Source organism: Rattus rattus, chromosome 16 (genome assembly GCF_011064425.1).
Source record: "Rattus rattus isolate New Zealand chromosome 16, Rrattus_CSIRO_v1, whole genome shotgun sequence".
NCBI lineage: Eukaryota > Metazoa > Chordata > Mammalia > Rodentia > Muridae > Rattus > Rattus rattus.
Window position 1 is genome coordinate 17,978,826 of NC_046169.1, and position 20,131 is coordinate 17,998,956.

A 20,131-nucleotide genomic window follows, 5' to 3' on the forward strand; every position below is an offset into this window, starting at 1 on the left:
ATGAAGGACATGGAGATGGAACTAGGGTCATCAGGTCCACGATACTCAGTATCTTTTTTTTTCTTTTGAGACAGTTTCTGTGTGTAACAGTCCTAGCTGTCCTAGAACTTGCTTTGTAGAGCAGGCTGGCTTCGAACTCCCAGAGATCTGCCTGTCTCTGCCTCAAGAGTGCTGGCATTAAAGGCCTGTGCCACCACGCCCCAGTTGCTCAGTTTTGTTTTTTTTTTTAAAGATTTATTTATTTATTATATATAAGTACACTGTAGCTGTCTTCAGACACACCAGAAGAGGGCGTCAGATCTCACTACAGATGGTTGTGAATCACCATGTGGTTGCTGGGAATTGAACTCAGGACCTCTGGAAGAGCAGTCAATGCTCTTTTTTTTTTTTTTTTGGTTCTTTTTTTCAGAGCTGGGGACCGAACCCAGGGCCTTGCGCTTCCTAGGCAAGCGCTCTACCTCTGAGCTAAATCCCCAAACCTAGCAGTCAATGCTCTTAACCGCTGAGCCATCTCTCCAGCCCTGTAGCCTGATTTCTTATACAGCAGCAGACAGGGACAGCACTGCCCACAATGGTCTAGGTCTTCTCACACCGACCAGGAGTCAAAACAATGCCCGCTTGACCACAGATCCATCAGGTGCCGTTTTGAGGTCCCCTCTTGCCAAACGTAACTAGCTTTTGTCAGATTAACAAAGCAAAACTACCACAACCAAAAAACTAACCAGGACACTCAGGCTGGCCTCGGACTGGGACCCAGGATCCTCCCACCTTGACCTCTTGACAAACGGCCTGGCTTTTTCATTCAGCATCTTGCAGGGCTAAGACACGAGTGGCTCATTTTTTTAAGAATGAATGTGCTATCACGTGCAGATGCCAGACTTGGGGTTTTTTTTATGGGCTGTTTCTACTTTTTGACGATTAGGTCCATTGCTACACACATTTGCATACAACTTCTGTGCAGGCATGTTCTCGTAAAACAAGCCTCTGTAGGTCCCTGGGAATAAAACTCAGCAGTCATTAGAGTTTTTGAGGAACTGATTCCAGTGTGGCAATGTTCTACATGCCCGGCAGCAATGGGTAAACGCCCAAATTACCCACCCAGTCCCTAAGCGGTTGTTTTTTGCCACGTTGGGCTTATATTTGGTTTCTTGCTTGCTTTTGTGCTCTCTCGTTCTAGCTCCTTGAACTGGCAGAGGCTTTCCTTCCCACCTTGTCCTCCCGGTGACTAAGGACACCTGGCTCCAGTGCCTGGCATGTTTCCCTTAGTTTTTTTTTTTTTTTTCTTTTTTCTTTTTTTCCGGAGCTGGGGACCGAACCCAGGGCCTTGCGCTCGCTAGGCAAGTGCTCTACCGCTGAGCTAAATCCCCAACCCCTTCCCTTAGTTTTGAATTGCACGATACTGTTTCTGGTGCTTGACGGTCATTTGCCTTGCTTCAGACATGTTCTTAGGTCTACTGCATTTTAAATGAGGAACAAAAACCCTCATGAGAATTAGCTGCTTTTTACCGCTGAGCTGTGCCTCCAGTCCCAGTGCCGGTGTGTGTCTTTGTGCATGTGCCCTTGGAGATCAGAGGCACTGGATGTCCTGGAGCTGGAGTTACAGTAGTTGTGAGTCCTCCAATGTGGGTGCTGGGAACCGGACCCACATTGTTTGCAAGAACAGTAAGCACACTGAACTACCAAGCCACGTCACCAGACCGTGTCAAAAAAAAAAAAAAAAATCCAGCTGTGGCACACATCTTTAGTCTTAGCACTAGGGAGGCAGAGGCACACAGATCCCTGTGGGTTCGAGGCCAGCCTGGTCTACAGAGTAAGTTCCAGGACAGCCAGGGCTATACAGAGAAAGCCTGTCTCAAAGTACAAATTCTTTTTATGGATGTGTTCACATGCCTGAGGAGGGCGCTGGTGTCTGGGGCTGGAGTTGCAGGCGGTTCTGCCCTGCGTGACAGGAGTGCTGCGGGTCAAGCTTGGGCCCACCCTCTGGAGGGGCAGCACGAGCTCCGAGCAGCTGAGCCTCTCTGGCTCCCCTGCCCGTTTCTGATGTGTTCTTCTGCGCTCTAACAGTTCCTGACACCACTTCCTTCCTCATCAGGTGTGTGACATCCTCTCCCTGAATCTCACTGTCCTTCCATGGTAAAGCACTAACACTCCGTCAGAGACCAGGGGGTGATGGGATTTGGGGATGCACCCCAACTGCTGTCCTGAGGCAGCGTAAGCTTGGGGTCTGGGGTGCAGCTGAGTTAGGGGCTCTGCCGGGGAAACTGATGGCCTTCTCCCCAGAGCTAACTTACCTGAGTCTTGGGCTCACAATATTTTAGGGCCACCTAAAAACATCCTTTAAAATCAGAAGAGGAAGAGGGGAAGAGATACTGTGAGAGCCAGAGGCTGGAGTGCTACGAAATGCCGTCTTCTGCACATGACACGGTCACTGCACTAAGTCCCAGTGAGGTCTAGTGACAATCCACCATGGATAGGGAGGGGGACAAGGAGGGGAATGGAAACCACACCTCTCCCTGAGGAGCTTCGGAAAGTTAGTGATGGCTGGGGAGAAGGAGCCACGTTCCCCAGTGGTATGCCCAGGGCTGAGCTACCCTTTGCAACGTTTCTCTAATGAAACTCTGTAGCTCACAAACACGGGACACCAACATAGGATGGGGCTTGTTAGGGAGAGGGGGTTTAGTAGAAGGGGGCGGGGTGATGGGAGAAGATTAACAGGAAGGGAAAATAACCAAAATAAGGGGAAAAATAAGAACCTGTCATGTGTGGTGATCTACACATTGTAATCCCAGGACTGCAGAGGCTGAGGCAGGAGGATCATATGGATTAAACAGTGAGAACCAGTCTCACAAGCCAGGGCCTTAGAGGAAGGCCTCAGAAGGTCCCTGCCAGTCACCTCCAAGCACCCTGATCACTGGGAAACACCAAGGCAGCACCCTCCCTGTGTGAAGAGCACTTTGTAAGAGTAAGGGGTGGCTGCTGTGACAGGGCCACCGTGCTGGGGACCACATGGCAAGAATGTGTGTGTGTCACAGGAGTCTCGCCATGGAGCTCGGCGGCCTTCGTCCTCACTTTCTAGATGTGAGTTGAATAAGCATCAATGAAGATGGCTCCTGCTCCACCATAAGCCACTCAGTGTTATACACACATCACCACAGACAGACAGACAGACACACACACACACACACACACGCACCCAAACTTCCCCACAGATGCGTGTTGGCTATAGAGTCTTTATTGCAAATAAAATCTGAGGTACGAGAAGCTGACCAGAAGCTGGGAGTGTGGTAGTCCCTGCTGATCCCTTCCAGGTCACCAGGCCGGGCCCACCCGTGCACTGAGGTAGCTCCAGTCCAAGCTCCCACAAGTACAAACTGAGGGCGCCCCTTTTCCAGGCAGACCCCAGCTCAGACAGGATGGTGGCAAAGAGACAAGAAGAAGCCCAAACTTTAGGGAGGTGCAACCCCAGTGGGCTACACAAACCCAACAAACACTCTTGCCTCTCAACAAAGGCGCACCTTCCTGCCCAGCCGCCAGGGGCTTTGGAGTGGTCCACAGAGGCAGGCCTGAAGCTGTCACTGCTGCTCCAGGCAGTCTTCGGTCACTCCCTGGGCAGCAAGCTCAGCCAGCACGTTCTGCAGGTAGTTGGGGTCTGGATAGCCATGGCCTGTCACATTTCGGTCCATCTCGGTCTTGTGGTGGATCTCGTTCCACACTACGGTGTCCGTCTCACCTGTGGTGCTGGAAGTCCCCACAGTAAAGATGAGCCGTCTCTTCCAGGCCACCTTCAGGAGCTCCAGGACCTGCCGGAAAGAGGAAAGGACATCGTTTTGACAGCCACTGGGGCTCTGCTCTGCCACACTGCGCTTGGCTGATGAGGTGGGCCCACGTAGGCCCAGGTACTGAGCCCCACGTGGGGACTGGAGCCCTTCCCACCAGCCTTGGGCCAGCCCAGCCCTCTCCGCCATGGTTTCACCCTGAGCTGGCCTTTCCTCCAGATCTGACTGGACAAGTGGCCTCCTCTCCTGCCCTGAGGTCCTCCACACAGATCTTGAGGCAAAGAGTGGACCTCAGTGGTGGAGCACTTATTTAAGAACGGCACTGTGAGCTACATAAACCTGATGAACCCAGCTTGGTGCCCAGAGCCAAGTAATGGTGAGAGAAGGACTGCAGGGCTGTCTGACGATTTCCACATGAGAGCCATGCGTAGCCCTTACTGCCCCGTTCCCAAATAAAAGAAACCAACCAAGTCCAGCTCATCACACCATAGTCGGAAGAGTTTACTTTTTTAAATATGGAAGCTTTGCTAATTTGCATGCCCTCCTTGAGCAGGAGCCACGCTAATCCTCTCTGTACTGTTCCAATTTTAGTGTATGTGCTGCCAAGTGAGCGCTGTGCTTTTGTTTTTGAGGGGAATTGGGGTCTTGCTATATAGCTGAGGATGGCTCTGAAATCTTGATGCTTCTGCCTTTAGCCCTGAGTCCTGGGACTGTAGAGATGTGCCGCTGTGCTCGGTTCATGGGCATCTGTGTACACCGGGCAAGCACTCCGCACCGAGCAGCCAGGAGAGCTGCCCTTGCTGTGGCCTCAGAATGCCTGGCCTGGGGCAGGCCTGGAGCTTCCTCACCCTTGTAGTTTGGGCCCTGCCCTTCCCAGGCCTATACCAGGCTCCTAGTCAGCCCGTCTATGGCCCTGGAAGCCTCCCTCTTCCTTGACTCTGAGTCCTCGCTGAGGTCCCAGGCTGGCAGGTGTCCCTGCTGTTTCCTGTGGCCACCCAGCATGGAGCCTGGCTCTCCTCTCTGCAGTTACTGTTCAGGTCAAGTCTCCCCACACTCGGTGGGTCCCTGGTGAGGGGCAACAGGCACGGGGGTGGGGGGGGGCAGCGTCGAGGCGTGGGGACTTACCTTGCGGCCCTGAGGGCTATCTGGCAGGTAGCACTGCCGGGGAAAGCCTCGGGCAGTGAATGGTTTCCCAGGGCTGGGGTGCTCCGGTCCCTGTGAGAGGAATGTGACAATGTGATGGCAGAACTGTGGCCGGCCACAGCCTAGCCTTCCAAGCTGGGTCCACTCCTGTGCCATGCCTCACAGCCAGTCGACATGGCCTCCCAGCCATTCAGCCTACTGCCATGGCACTGGCAACTTCCTCTTCCCTAAAGGCTCTCAACTCTACCAGGGGCAGGGTGGGTGCTCCTGCTCTGCTTGTCTTTCTTCATGACCCCCTGGATTGGGTTTCTGACACCGAGCCTTGAACTGAGTCCCTTAGGAACAAGGGGCCTGCCCCACTCTTCAGTCTTCCTGCCCTATACCCCACCACCTACACAGCACACCTGTGGGCCCCCAATCCTCCAGCCCTAACACAGTGTTCCTCGTGTTTTATGCTTGGTCTCCTGCTCAGACCACATGAGCTCAGCCGACTCCTCCTATGGGAGCCTTTGTTCACTCGGAGAAGGGCTGACACCCAGCATTCTTCCAGGCAAGGCCGTCCTGACCCGGTACTGGGTGCAGATGGTGAAAAGCATGCTGGGCAGGGAGAGGATGCTCAGGAATGGTGCTTCTGGCCAGGCCCCTCACCTGGATGCCATGAGGGATGTTGTAAACAATGAGTATAGTCCCACAGTCTTCGTGGCCTGGCAGGGACATGTGGAACCTGAACACCTCCATCTTCCCCCACGGCTGCGTTCCAGTCTTCTCCCCATAGATGGTTTTGCAGGACGGACACTGCAGACTCCCATCCTAGAGAAGCGGGTGAGACAGAATGAGCCAAGCCCCAGTCCACAGAACAGCCACGTCCAGATGGCAGGAGGGAGAGGTCAGCAGGGGGGACTCCGGCACTGTAGAAGGCCGCACTGTGTACAAAGTCCTGATCCCCTAAGACGCCAGGAGACCTGCACATGGCAGGAAAATGAGGGTCAAGTCCCCACTTAGTCACTTTCCCAGACCTCCCTGCACATGGCTGTCACGAAGTGGACAAGGAAGTGGGCCTCGATGACTACTGTGTGACTGACTTGGTTCCCTTGAGTCCACATGCCCAGGCTGACTAACAGGCCCGAGGAGGGCTCTCCCTGTAAGGGGCATGCAGCCTGCAGTGAGGAGTGCACTCTAGACAGACGCCGTTTGTTTGTTTGAGCTATTTCTTTATATTAATATGTGTGTGCATGTGCATGTCAAGGTCAGCAGACAACTTTATGGCTGTCCCTCCATCTTTACTACATGGACTCGAGGTTAGACTTGTTCTGGAAGCTCCTTTACATGTTTGCCCTGTTCGTTTGTTTGTGGTCTGAGGCAGCAGCCTAGGCTGGCCTTGCACCCGTACCTGAGTGCTGAAAAAAGCAGGTGTGCATGCGTGCAGCCCTGAGCCTTTTCATCTGTGCATGGCTTACACTTCGGGACTCTATACAAGATGTGTGCAAACGACATATATGGAGTGGTGTGTGCAGGAGACAGAAAAATAACGCTCAGAGGAGCTAGGATCCCTCCCACAGGCGAGCTGGAGAAGTCATGTACTTAGCCCTGTCAGACATTCCTAAAGCTTGGGGTGGGGCTCAGGGACCCAGATGCACACTCAGAAACATCTTTTTCTAATCTTGTGGGTGGAACCTAGGGCAGGGGCTCTCCCACTGAGTCACGCCCCCAGCCCCTCACTGGGAGATTCTAGGCAGGGGCTCTCCCACTGAGCCACACCCCCAGCCCCTCACTGGGGGATTCTAGGCAGGGCTCTCCCACTGAGCCACGCCCCCAGCCCCTCACTGGGGGATTCTAGGCAGGGGCTCTCCCACTGAGCCATGCCCCCAGCCCCTCACTGGGGGATTCTAGGCAGGGCTCTCCCACTGAGCCACGCCCCCAGCCCCTCACTGGGGGATTCTAGGCAGGGGCTCTCCCACTGAGCCACACCCCCAGCCCCTCACTGGGGGATTCTAGGTAGAGGTTCTACCATTGAGCCATGCCCCCAGCCCCTCTCTGGGGGATTCTAGGCAGGGGTTCTGAGCCACGACTTTGGCCTAGGTAGGCCCTTATTGGTCTAATTAGGAGTGATTCCAAGTCTTGTCACCCCATGGCTTAGCAGCTGCCCTTCAGCCTGCTGCTGTACTAGCACCAAAGATATCTTGGCTACTTCTCTGTTTTGTTTTGTTTTTTTTTTTTTTTTTTTTTTTTCGGAGCTGGGGACCGAACCCAGGGCCTTGCGCTTGCTAGGCAAGTGCTCTACCACTGAGCTAAATCCCCAACCCTCTGTTTTGTTTTCTTGAGACAGTCTCTCTATATAGCTTGGGCTGACCTAGAACTCAATGTTCCTACTGCCTCAACTTCCAAAATACACAGGTACATGACAGCATATTGAGCCAGTAGGTTTAAAAAGGGCCATGGGGACAGGCCCCTGCTGCCCTACCCAGACCGACTGTGGTACCTTGTTCCCGTTGCAATACATGGCCAGCAGGCACAGCAGGTGGAAGGCATGGCTGCACTTGGTGAGGCGGCCCACGACCATGGGCCCAAGGGCCTTGCTGTCAGTCACGTCACTGTACCCAGAGGCCACAGACAGTTTCTCCATACAGATGATGCAGTCCTGCAGGGAGGGCACACAACACACTCTTGCCACCGAGCACCCACTGTATGGGTCACAGTGATCCAGTGTAAGGGATCAGTCTTAGCCCTGTCAGCAGAGGATGCTAGGCCATCAAGTCAACCCAGAGACTATTCTAGAACATAGGACTACACAGGTATCTCTTACTTATGTTCTTGAAAGACTGACCAAAAACCATAGGCCAAGAGGCCAAAATAACAACCCAATGGTTCTTACTAGAGACAAGAGCCAGAGGAGAGTGTCCCTTAGACAAGGCCACCTTGTTCTTTCACAAAGCTGGCCTGAGTAGTCAGACAGTCATGCCTGCCCGACAGGCCTGAGGGGAAAGCACACTGCTCAGGACACCTCAGCTTGGCCATGAGGTGAGAATGAGCTCTAGACACTGCGTCTGAGTGATGTCTACCTAACCATGAGAGGCTGGACCCAGTGTCAGCCCCTTGAAGGCCCTGAGGGCTGAGTTCCTCCTCCTAGGACACATACCTCTTCGGGGGCCACTTTCAGCTCCTCCGTGTACTTTCTGATCACCTGCTCCGGCTCGGGCTTAGGCACCCCTTCTGGAAGAGAACGGGATGTGAGTGCTGCCCCAGACATGCAGGAAGTGCAGAGCAATGCTGGGAGGAAGGAGGCAGGCAGGCAGGCAGAAGTTCCGGCTGCGAGGAGGAAAGGTTAGCAGGGCTGAGACAAGAGAGTTAGCTTGAAAGACAGGGCAGGCACCGGACACCTGACCCTGGCTACCCGCTTACAGACGGGACTGGTCCAACAGGGGAGACCACAGAAGCAGAGGACCCGTAATAGACCAGCATGTACCCCTGAGCAATGTCCCCCAGGAAGCCACCCCAGAAGTGTCAAAGACACTTTTAATATGAGAGCAAAGCACCCCAGGAGATCCTGGAGGTGCTGCCTGTCCAACTGTCAATTCAGTGAGAGTGGCGACGGGGAGGGGCGACATGAGCATCTGTGTGCACTGAGAATGCTGTCACACCTCACTCCTACCTTGGGACTGGAGGATCTGGGTCACGAGCCCACAGGGTTCAGGAACCCAGTGATCCTGGAAGTGGCTGGCTGTACATGGGGCTTAGGGGAGCCCTGAGCTGGGGACCAGAACTCTCCAAGGAGCAAAAGAGTTGAGACAGAGGAGGCAGCAGGGTCTCAGAGTCTCAGTCAAGCTGGAGGAGCAGAAAAGGGACCAGAGAGAACAATGTAGGAATGAAGCAGTCACCCCACTAGGGCTCCACTGTCACCGGAGGTCACAGTCCGGCTCCTGTTTGAGGCCAACTTGAAGCCTTCAACCATGGCTGCAGATTTGTAACCTGAGAGCCGGACCACAGGACCCCTCCAGCACAGAGAAGCAGGTGACAGCCACATGCCAAGGTGGTTTAGTGTAGAAGCTGGAATCAGGGGCCGAAGGGCTTGATCTAGTTTAGATCCGACCACCTCAGAGATCCTGTCACTCATAGGAGGCGCGGGCCGTTAGTTAGCTCCTGGGGAGTGTAGCAACCAGCATCGGTACTACATATATCTCATGTGTCTTATACTCACCAAAGATACACACACAACACAGACACACATGCACACCCCTACCCCTCACAATCCCTGCAGACACACTCTGGCCACTGGTAAAGAAACCAGACCAAAAGGTCAACGGCACTGTAGCTACCACAGAGGGGATCAGGGAGCCTTTAGATCAGCCCAGTCAGTCAGGCCTGGTGGTGCAACGCCTTGAAGTAGCCTTGGGTAACCAGCAATAGTTTGTCTCAAAAACAGGTCAGTGGCTACAGAAGTCTCGGGAACCCTCTTCAGCACTGGCTCCTGAGTCCCTGTCTGGACCAGCTAAGCGCCCCTTGCCCACAGCTTTCCAGAGCTGAAAGGAGCTTCTGTTACCAGCATTTCCCAAAGCGGGCAGGCCAGCCACTTCAACCCCATGAGAAGCCTACACCCAAGGAGGCCAAGTGTCTGTATTCTTCCCAAACTGGCTACACTAAGAAGCTGCCAGCCTGTCCAGTCCACAAATCTGCATCTACAGAAGCAGAATACTAGTGTGTGCAGACAACTAGGACTTTTAGCTTAGCTGGTAGACTGCGTGCCCGGCATGCATAGAGCCCTCCCCGGGTTCCACACTCAATGCTACATGAACTGGATGTGGTGGGAAATGCTAGCAAGATGACCAAAGTTCAAGGTGGGTGAGCCCCCCTGAAGAGACAGCAGTGTCACAATCGGCAACAAACACTGCAAAGTCCCATGTCCTCGGTGACAAGCCCATCATCCAACAATGCCAACTGCGAAATGCCAGCAGCCACCTGTGCTGGCAGACAGGGCAGGGAGAAGAGGTGCAGGAGAAAAGGGCCACGGTGGGCAAAGAACAGAGTCCAGGCAGCAAGATTTGGAGGAAGCTGAGCAGGGCTAGAGAGTGTGTGTGAACCAGAACTACCTTTTACGGACATTTTCCTCAGCCTCTTAACTGAGCTGTGACTTTTAGAGGTCGGACGGGAGGCGGGAGGGCCGGTGGGCCGGGGTGCACGGCTAAGACACACAGGGAGTCCAATGGCTGACAGCACACTCGTCATGCCTGCACGGGTGCGAGATCAGACATGCAGAGGGACAAACGTTAGAAGGAGGCATTTCACACTTGGTGCTCCTGACCCTGGCCATCAAGACCAAAATCTCCCCAGGAGAGGGGATCTGATCGCTGGAAGGGTACCAGTGCCTCCCCAGACCTGCAATGCAGTAAGTACTCCAGGGCAGACACCAGAGAACCTGGACTCCAAGCTCCCCAGGAGTCTGCATAAGCAACTGTGCCCACGGTATGTGGGGATGGAGTAGGGGACAAGGATGGTGGCTTTACGAGAGCAAAGGCAAACAGCCCAGGGGACTCCTGAGTGATGTCTCTCATGCCAGGCGCAGGGAAGGAAAAGACAGGAATGTGGGAGTGTGCAGCCAAGCTGTGGCAACAGGGGGCAGTCCCAGCAGCGCTGGCTCCAAGAGACTGGGGCCTTCCCTTGACCCTTTGCTAAAGCCACTTGGCCTGGTTGCCCTGCAGTGAGACGCTGTCCACAACCTGCCCACAGCCCTTCTGGACACTGGGTAACCATGGCTAACACTAAATGTCAACCTGATGGGCTCTAGAACCAGCAGGAGACATGCTTCGGAGCACATCCATGAGTCTCCAGATCAACTGAGGCAAAGCCCCTCTGACTGTGGGCAACTCTGTCCCTGGGCTGCTGTCTGGACTGACAGGGTGGCGGTGGGGGTGGGGGTGGGGGTGGGGAAAGCCAGGCCACCAGTACTCATCTCTGTCTTCCAAACTAGGATGTGACGTGACCAGCTGCCTTCCCCACCACGTCCTCAAACCAAGACAAAATAATCCTGATTCTTCCTTCCTCTCGCCTCCTAGCTCTTTTTGTCTGGTATTCTGTCACAGGAAGAGGTAAAGTAACCATCTACAGCTTCAGGGACACTGCTGAGGTGGCACCGCTCCCCCAATGAAGCCACCCCCAGGACCCCCAGCTGTGGCCTCTTTCATCTACTGAAAAAAAAAATCCACAGTAGGCATTGATGTTGACACTGGACAGGCTCCTGTCTCCACAGGACTATCCCATTGGGACCCATACTTCCAGATGGACACTCCCTGAGGATGTCCCTTCTTTGCATTCTCTAGTAACCTGACACTTCCCGGGAAAGAATGTGCTCTTGCAGGAGGTCCTTGTCCCTCCCACACCCTACACACACACACACACACACACACACACACACACACACACACACACACACACACACACACACACACACAAGTTCTCCCAGATCTCCGTCTGATCCCAAAGGCCCTCCTTTCAGGAATGGATGCCCTGGCTTCTTAGCCACCTTGAGGGCCTCCAGAGCTGGCACAGCTCTCCCACGCCCCATTCCTTTCAAGGACAGGTTGAACTGGAGAGCACAGCCCGCAGCAGAGGTGCGGTGGAAGAGCTGAGGGGCAGCCAGGGCCACCGCCCTCAACTAGGTAATGAGTAGGCTGTGCTGGGGACAGAAGCAGAAGCCAGGCGCCACCTGGGCAGCACAGCAGAGGCAGGCTGGGGACTGTGTGGTGGCTTCTCACTAGGAGGCATCAAAATGCATGCAGGAGAAGCTTACTGGGAGGGGCCATCACAGTGGGTCACCCATGGGACCCCACTCTAAGGATGCTCCTAGGGTCAAATGAAGTTGCCACAGGAAATGGGGGTTTGTGGCAAAAGGACAAGGAAGTGCAAATGGCAGAAAAATGAAAGGGACAATCAATGGACTGGCTTTCCTCTGGAGAACCCTGACATTTACTCTTTACCTCCCGACTGTGTGCAACGCGACCAGATGCCTCACGTATTCACTGCTGTACACCCATGAAGAGCTGTACCCCGTGGGACCATAAGTTGAAATCAAAGCGCTCCATACTTAAGTCTCAGGCCAGGCGTTTAGTCACATGGCAAGGAAACCAATACGCAGTGATGCAAGTATGCTCTCAGCCAGCAGGCATCACTGCACACACTGTGGGTGAGACCCCACGTCACCTCCACCAGCTTCTTCACTGTGCACCATCTTCTTTCCATCTAGCTATCTGACAGCCCTCAGGCCTGTTTTAGCTGGTAAATTTCCTCAGCATGGGCCCCATGAGATAAAGACGCCACTGACCTACTATATCTGCCCAGCATTCCGGGCAGTTTATCTACCTGTGCAGGAGGCGTGGTAGGTATCTGCAGAGGAGCACAGGGGTCCCTGCACCACCACCATCAGCCCCCAGGAACCAAGTCTCATGATTCCGGCCCCTCTGACAGTGTCCAGTCCTACCACTCCAGTCATACAAAACCCACACAGGAATAAGGAAACCGCTCTGGCGTGGGGCTGTGGCTCAGCTGGCGAGGTGCTTGCCTAATGTGCACGACGCTGAGTTCCCTCCTCAGTGCTTCACAAGCCGGACGCGATGGTGCACCCCTCTAATTCCAGACTCAAGAGACAGAGGCAGGAAGACCGGGAGTTCATACTCATCCTCAGCTACACTGAGGTTGAGTACACTAGCCTGGGCTATGTGAGACTGTTTCAAAAACAAGAAGTTCCCACTTCAAAGTTATGTAATGACGAAACAGGAACACCCAGGACCACACCACTCATCACAGCCGACGCTGCAGGGTGACCCTTTCCCACCTCACACCACCTCTCCAGATGCCAAGTTGAAAGGGTCTTCTTCCCAGATGGCTGAAACTAAACCTCCTCCTGCACTCCGCTGAGACAGACTTTACCTAGGTGTGAGGCGAGGCCAGGCTGCATGTGACTTCCCTGGCCACAGCTTGCCATGTCTAACTAACTACCCAGGGTACCTATAGGGATCTTACTGTGAACAGGAACTCCATTGTCTAACCCCCTGGTCAGCTGTAAAGGACCAAGAGCCATTGCTGTTCCGGTTTCATCTAAAACGATGTTTCCTTGCCAAGCATGGCGGTGTATTCCCTTAACCCTAGCACTCAGGAGGCAGAAGCAGGCAGATCTCTCTGAGTTCAGGGCTAGCCAAGGCTACATAGTGACTCAAAAATAAATAATTATTTAAAAAATATTTCTTTTTCCCTAAGTATCTCTTTGTGTCAGTGTTTGGGTATGTGTGTGCACAGGAGTGTCACTCCTACAGAGGGGGTGCGTTCCTGAGCTGCCAGTGTGTATGCACAGGACCAAAAACAAACCAAACACCAAACCCCAACTCGTTTAAGCGCATGAGCGCTTTGCCCACACAGATGTATATTTCCATGTGTGTGCCTGGTGCCTGCAGGGGTCAGAGAGAACACGTGAACTGCAGTTGTTAGCCTGTCACGTGGGTGCTGGGAACTGAGGCCCGGACCTCGACAGTAGCATCAAGTGCTCGTAACTGCTGAGTCATCTCTCTAGCCTGTCTTCCTTTCCATACACCCCAAAAGTGGCAAATGACCTCAGTGGTTCCCCAAAAAGGTCTGATAAAATAGCAGCACGGATGGTTACAGAGTTCTTCAGTGTCTCCCACAAAGCCAAGGGCACCCACACTTCCTCTGAAAACAGCTCTCCTGAAATGGACGGCCACACTCGTGGTACCTCTGGGCTCCACCTGCCTGTGGCCTGGCCATCACCCCATCAATGCTCTTGACATAACTCAGAACATCGATGCATCACAAAGTAGCTAAGGAGGGCTGGAGAGATGGCTCAGCGGTTAAGAGCACTGACTGCTCTTCCAGAGGTCCTGAGTTCAATGCCCAGCAACCACATGGTGGCTCACAGCCATCTATAAAGGGATCTGAGGCCTTCTTCTAACATGTAAGTGTACGTGTAGACAGAGTACTCCTACATCTAAAAAATTAAATAATTAAGTAGTACAAAATACTAAGAATTGCACTGTGTCTTAGTCCACAGTGGGTATTAAAAAAAGAAAGAAAGAAATGGACTTCATACCAGACAGAATTCAAGAGGCTGAGGCAAGATGATCAAGTCTTGGGTTATATACTATGTTAACAGTCAGGAGGTTGAGGTATTGGGCTAAAGCGTTTAGGGCCTAATGGAGTCATGGAGTCTCAAACAAGACAGGCACAGTGCTATGATAGTAACTCTGTCACTTGAGAAGTGCAGGTAAGGAGGGTCAGGAGTTGAAGGCCTTCTGTTACAAGGCTGGGCACATAGGCCTTTAATCCTAGTGCCTAGAAGGCAGAGGTAGGCAATCTCTGAGTTCGAGGCCAGCCTGGTCTACAGAGTGAGTTCCAAGATAGCCCAGGGCCATGCAGAGAAACCCTGTCTTGAAAAAGAGATGGGTGTATCCAGAAGACGAAAGGACAAGGCACTTCATCAAAGCCCGATGGCTTGAGTCTGATCCCTGGGACATGACAGGAGAAAACTGCCCCCACAGGCTGTTCTCCGACCTCCATACATGAAATTCCTGAAAACTGCACAGCCTGCCCACCGCTCCTACATATAAGTAAATGTAATTTTTAAAGCTTTTGAGGCCTGGGAAGATAGCTAGGCCACATGAAAAAAGCTAGGCCCAGTGGTGCTCATCATCGTCCCAGGCGCTGGGGAGGCGGGAACAATCAGATTCCTGGAGCTGGCTGGCTGGGCAGTCAGCCAGCCTAGCAGAAGCTGTGAGTCCCCGGCCAATGAGAGACTATTTTAAAACACAAGCTGATTGGCTGCTGAAGCCTGAGGCAGTCCTCTGGACCCACCTGCATGCGTACTCACAAACACAAACCCAAAACGAAATGCCAAGACCTAGGGGCTGGAGAGACAGCTCAACAGTTAGAAACACTGGCTGCTCTGACAGGTCTGGTTCCCAGCACTCAAACCCGAATCACACAACTGCATTTCTAGTTCCAGGAAGTCTGATGCCCTCTTCTGGCCTTTTCAGGAACCAGCACTCATATGGCACACATACACCATTCTGCTGCATACATATACATAATAAACAAATCATAAAACACACACATAAGACCTAATTGGGGCCAAAAAAAAAAAAGGTCTCATGAGGGTCCTGTAAGGAAATGTTCTAACTGTAGTTGAACTGGATGTTGAACTAGTTGAACTAACTGTAGTTGAACTAGAAAGGTCTCCACCAGGCCTGACACGCCCCAGGGCTAGAGAAGCTCCTAGACTTGCTCCCTGGAGGGTAGGGGAGGTATACCAATCACCCCAAAGAAGCACTGATCCCCAAGAAGTCACTTTGGATTTCCCTGAGGACTCAAAGGGTGATGGGGCCTTCACTCCACCGCTCCCTCCCCAGTAAGCCGGGTGGGTCACCATCTGTTAGGACACTTACCTGCAAGCGCCTGCTGGACCCTGCTGGGCTTTGGCATCTGCACGGGCACAGTGGTGGGGGCGCTCCCTGGGCTGCTGGAGGAGGGACCGCTGGGGAAGGAGGCACTTGAGGAGAGAAGAGAGCAAACTCAGTGAGTGATGCCACAGAGCACTCAGGCCAATGAGTAGCTCAACCCTTTATTGGTGCACTTCCTGTCACAGAACTGGCCACTCTGAGTTTAATTCCCAGAACACAGAGTGGAAGCAGAGAACCAATTCCTGAAAACTGCTGGTCTGCATGTGGGCTGTGGCACGTGACTCCCTACACACTAAATAAATAAATAAATAAATACACGCAAAAGAAATTTAAGGAAAGCTCTTGGCTGGGTATCATGGCACACACCTATAATCCCAGCATTCAAGGGGCCAGCCTGGGCTATATGAGTTCAGAAGCACCCAGGGGCCAGTCCAGTCTACATCTCAAAAGACACAGAAACAGAAACAAGACAGGAAAGCTCTTGGGTACCTACACAGACAGCGTTCAGCAGGCGCCACTTTAACAACAGAGACCCACAGTGCCAATAAGGCAGAGTCAGCATCGTACACTGTGCTCCAACACAGTTTCTGTACAACTCCTAGCAAAATAAAATGATGGACTTGGTAATTTTAGTGAGTGCTTATCTTGTGTGTAAGGCAAACTCTGGGTTCTATCAGCTCTGCAACAAAAAATAAAAATCTGTAAAGATTTTAGTATTAACTCAATGCTGTGTATGTACGTGGGTATGTACATTCATATGCGTGTGAGCGTGTGTGAGCGTGTGTGCGCGCGTGCGAGTATATGCGAGTGTGTGCGTGCATGTTTCACTCTTGCACAGAGGGAACCTAAGTCACAGGCAGCTCTGTATCCTCAGGGCTTCTAGGCCAGCCAGCCTAGCCAATCAGTGAGCTCCAGGTTCAATGAGAGACCCCATCTCATTGAAAAACAAGCCAAACAAACAAACAATAAAAACAACAGAAATGAACCAACCAAGCAAACGAACAAACAAAAGACAGAGGCAGGTGGGTCTCTGTGAGTAGGAGGGCAGCCTGGTCTATGAGCAAGTTCCAGGCCTCCAGGCCAGCTAAAGTCACCCAGTTCAACAGCAGCCTGGGCTACACGGGTGTGTGTGTGTGTGTGGTGTTGGGGGGGGGCGTGTGTAGGGCCTGCCTGGGCAGCTTGCTGAGACCTTGTTTCAAAGTAAAGAAAACCTGGGGCGCTGGTGAGATGGCTCAGTGGGGAAAGGCACTTGCTGATGAGTTCAAACTCTGGAATTGATCTGGTAGAAGAGAGAACTCACCCCTGAAGGTTGTCCTCTGACCTCCATGTGCACGTGAATTAGCAGAAACAAGTACATGTGTACATATGCATGCACACGCACACAAAATACATACATGTTGTAGCTCAGTGGTAGAGCCTTGCCCAACACGAGTGAGGCCCTGGGTTCAATCCCTAATACTCCAAAATAAACACATCATAAGGGAACACCACACGCAAGACACTCTGGTTTGGGGCAGAGCTCTACTTCTAGAACAGTTAGCTAAAGGCGTGAATTCCTTCCTAGCAGCTCCCCCTTCCCACACAGAGATGCTCCTCAGAGCAGGAACATAGAAGGCACTCGGGCACAGAGGTTAGGCACTATCTGGCTCCTGTACAGCTATGGGCATACCAGCCCCTGCCTCCCGGGTCTGCCCCAGACCTGCCCCACAGACAGCCACAGATCACAGGAGTGGAGGGTGGAAGCTGCAGGCAGCTGGTGATCTCATCCAGCTGGGAAGCCACACGCCCAATTGGAGCTGGGCTGAGGGAAGGCCTCCTGCGGGGTCTGGAACAGAGCAGTGCTCCAGGGTTGACCTCGGTGCTAACACAGGTTTTATTTGCCAGGCAGTGATGGTACAGCCTTTAAACCCTCCTGCACTCAGGACGCAGAGGCAGGTGAATCTCTGAGTTTGAGGTCTACAAAGTTCCATGACAGCCAAAGTTACACAGTAAAATCCTGTCTGGAAAAAATAACAACAAAAAAGGTGTTTTAAGTTTCTTGAATGTTCTCTGCAAATAAGCCTCATGTGGTAGGGCTTCCTGCCCCCTCTATTCTCAGCCCCAGAGGAAGGTGAGGCTGACGGCATTGTGGGTGAACTGATAAAGCCAGAGCTGGGCTGAGGTATTGATGCTACCCCAGCTTGCAAGCTCCACCCCTCCCTAAGTCTGTTTCTACCTTCTTTTTTCCTTTAGCCATGGTAACATGCAGCCGAGGCTGGCCTAGAACTCACTGAGTAGCTGAAGATATGATGACCCTCAACTCCGGCCTCCAAACTCTGGAGTGTTAGAATTACAGCTGTACACTACCACACCATTTACACAGTTCGAACGATTAAACCAAGGATGCTCTAGGCTCTGCTAATTTAGCTATAGCCCCAGCCTACGAGCCCCTCTTTAGATAGTCACATATATATTCCAGGCTGTCCTTGAACTCAGCCCGTACCCCAGGCTGTGCCAGCTAAGTGCCAGGATTACAGATGCACGCCAGCACAGCAGGCTGCTTCCTGTACCTCTCCCCGACCCCTCTCAAGAGGGCCATCTGTGGTGTGAGCCATTCAGATGCTCTGTACCTAAGCGAGGGCACTCAGCCCAGCACGATGGCACACACTGCAAACCCAGCATTCTGGGCAGCACTGCAGAGGCAGGGGGATGGCCCAAGTTTGAGACAAGACATACATAGTAAATTCCAAGCCAGGGAGGGTCAACAAACACAACAACCATGCCCTTCACCCACTTCACCTCTCCAGGGAGCAATGAACTTGAGCCCAGAATCAACACTGCCAGAAAAAACAGAGTTTGGCTCTATGGCTTCCCAGCATGAGAATGCTGTTTAGAGAGAAAGCCCAGGGCCCCACATAAATGGGGTCCCTGGCTACTTCCCCATTCCCAAGCCTTCCCTCACCAGAAAGACACATGAATGGGGACACTCCACACCAAATGTAGCTGAGAATAAGAGACAAGGACTTTGAGTCTGTGTGTGTGATATGCACATGTGTGCATGTGTGTTTTTGTATGTATGCAGGGGCATGTGGACATCATGTCCAACATCCCACTCAATTGTTCTTCCTCATTTACTGAGGAAGAATTTCTCAATCAAACCCGGAGTTCACCAATATGGCTGTTTGCCAGCCACCTCTGGTGGCTCTGAGGATGGAATTCCAGAAGAGCCACGCCCTTTGTGTCTGTGTTTCCAGGGGCTCTGAACCCCCATCTTTGCACTGAACAGCCAAGAGCTGTAACCACAGAGCCTCCTCCCCATCCTGACTTTCAGTTTTCCACACAGACAGAACCTGACAGTCCCAGGCACTAGGGGCTCAAGTCGAAGAAAATCCAAGGTCGACCATTCCCCGCCCTGGACTTGGGCTACACTCAGCCCCAATTTGGACAGACTAACGACAGTCTGAGGTGACACTACAAAATGGCGGGCCAGGTCCCACTCCAGAGCTGCCACTCCTGTACAGGGCGATGACTACAAAGCCCAATATAAAAATCTCCAGACCCCTCATGTCTTCCGGGTGCAGAAACAAGACAAAGCAGACCCCCAGAGCCCTCACTGTGGGAAGATCCACAGCAGCATTAGAGGAAAAGGAAAATTCTGGGGTCAGCAAGATGCCTTAGCAAGGGAAAGAGCCTTGCCACAGGCCCAATGACCAGAGTTGGATCCCTGGGAGCCGTAGGAGGAGAGAACTGATTTCCACAAGTTACCCTCTGACCTCCACACTTGTGCCATTGCACGATGTATACTTGTGAGTGTGTGTGTATGTGGACACACACAAATGTAATGAAAAGTATTTAAAACAGCTGAGCATGGTAGTGCATGCCCTTCACCCCGGTCCTCAAGGAGGCAGAGGCAGGTGAACTCTGTAAATCTGAGGCCAACCTGGACTACACGGTGAGCTCCATGACAGCCAGATCCTGTCTCAAAAAAATAAGTTAATGAATTAAATAAAATGTAATAAAAAGAAAAATCCTGAACCTGCAACATACAACACCCAACTCTCACACAGGACAGTGGCTGACACAAGGACCCACGGCAAGAATAGAAACAAGGCAGAGAGAGTATCAGTTCTAATCACACCGGCATGGGAGCCAGACTCCCAGTGCAGAGGCAGCGAGGAAGGGGGCCCCTCAGAGCAGTGGTGAGAACACAGCAGATGCTGCTGGGTGTGGTGGCTCCCGCCTGTACTCCCGACAGTCCGGAGACTGAAGAGGACTGAGTTCAAGCCAACTCCTGAGTTACACACAAGGCAGCTGACTACACTGCAAAATCGTGTCTCAAAAAAAAAAAAAAAAAAAAAAAAAAAGTGGGGGGGGAACTGGGGAAGGTGGGGGCAGGGTAAGAAGGCTCAGTTGGTAAAGGGACACGCTGAGGGCCGGGCCTGATCCTTGGTACCCACATGTTGGAAGGGGAGAAGCAACTTCATGAGGAAGCCTCTTATCTACACTTGGAGCGTGGTGAGCGAGTGCATACTGGTGCACACACAAAATACATCAGCAAAATTAATATAAAAACTATAGTCAGGGGCTGGGGAGACGGTTAAGAGCATTGGCTGCTCTTCCAGAGGACCCAGATTTAACTTCCAATTCCCACAAGGTGACTCACAACCTTTTATAACCCCAGTCCCAGGAGATCTAACACCTTCTTCTGGCGACACACACACACACACACACACACACACACACACACACACACACACACACACATCATTTTTTTAAAAA

The 20,131-nt window shown here is 52.6% G+C and overlaps 1 protein-coding gene and 1 non-coding gene across 3 annotated transcripts in view; both read right to left on the reverse strand.

Moving 5' to 3' along the window:
* Positions 1-3,214: 3,214 nt before the first annotated feature.
* Positions 3,215-20,131, reverse strand: part of Dtx2 (deltex E3 ubiquitin ligase 2) — a 39,594-nt gene continuing 22,677 nt past the window's right edge. Inside the window, exons 5-11 of one of the 2 annotated variants that reach the window (XM_032886816.1) lie at positions 15,359-15,462; positions 10,004-10,141; positions 8,056-8,129; positions 7,399-7,557; positions 5,568-5,729; positions 4,902-4,991; positions 3,215-3,800 (exon numbers count right to left, since the gene is read on the reverse strand). In XM_032886816.1, the coding sequence (XP_032742707.1) occupies positions 3,573-3,800; positions 4,902-4,991; positions 5,568-5,729; positions 7,399-7,557; positions 8,056-8,129; positions 10,004-10,141; positions 15,359-15,462 (955 nt within the window). In that variant the 3' untranslated portion in view covers positions 3,215-3,572. The remainder of the gene's footprint in view (positions 3,801-4,901; positions 4,992-5,567; positions 5,730-7,398; positions 7,558-8,055; positions 8,130-10,003; positions 10,142-15,358; positions 15,463-20,131) is intronic. The other variant, XM_032886817.1, reaches the window with a different exon arrangement.
* LOC116885985 lies at positions 4,286-4,390 on the reverse strand. Its single transcript, XR_004386062.1, has one exon. It is a non-coding gene; the product is annotated as a U6 spliceosomal RNA (small nuclear RNA).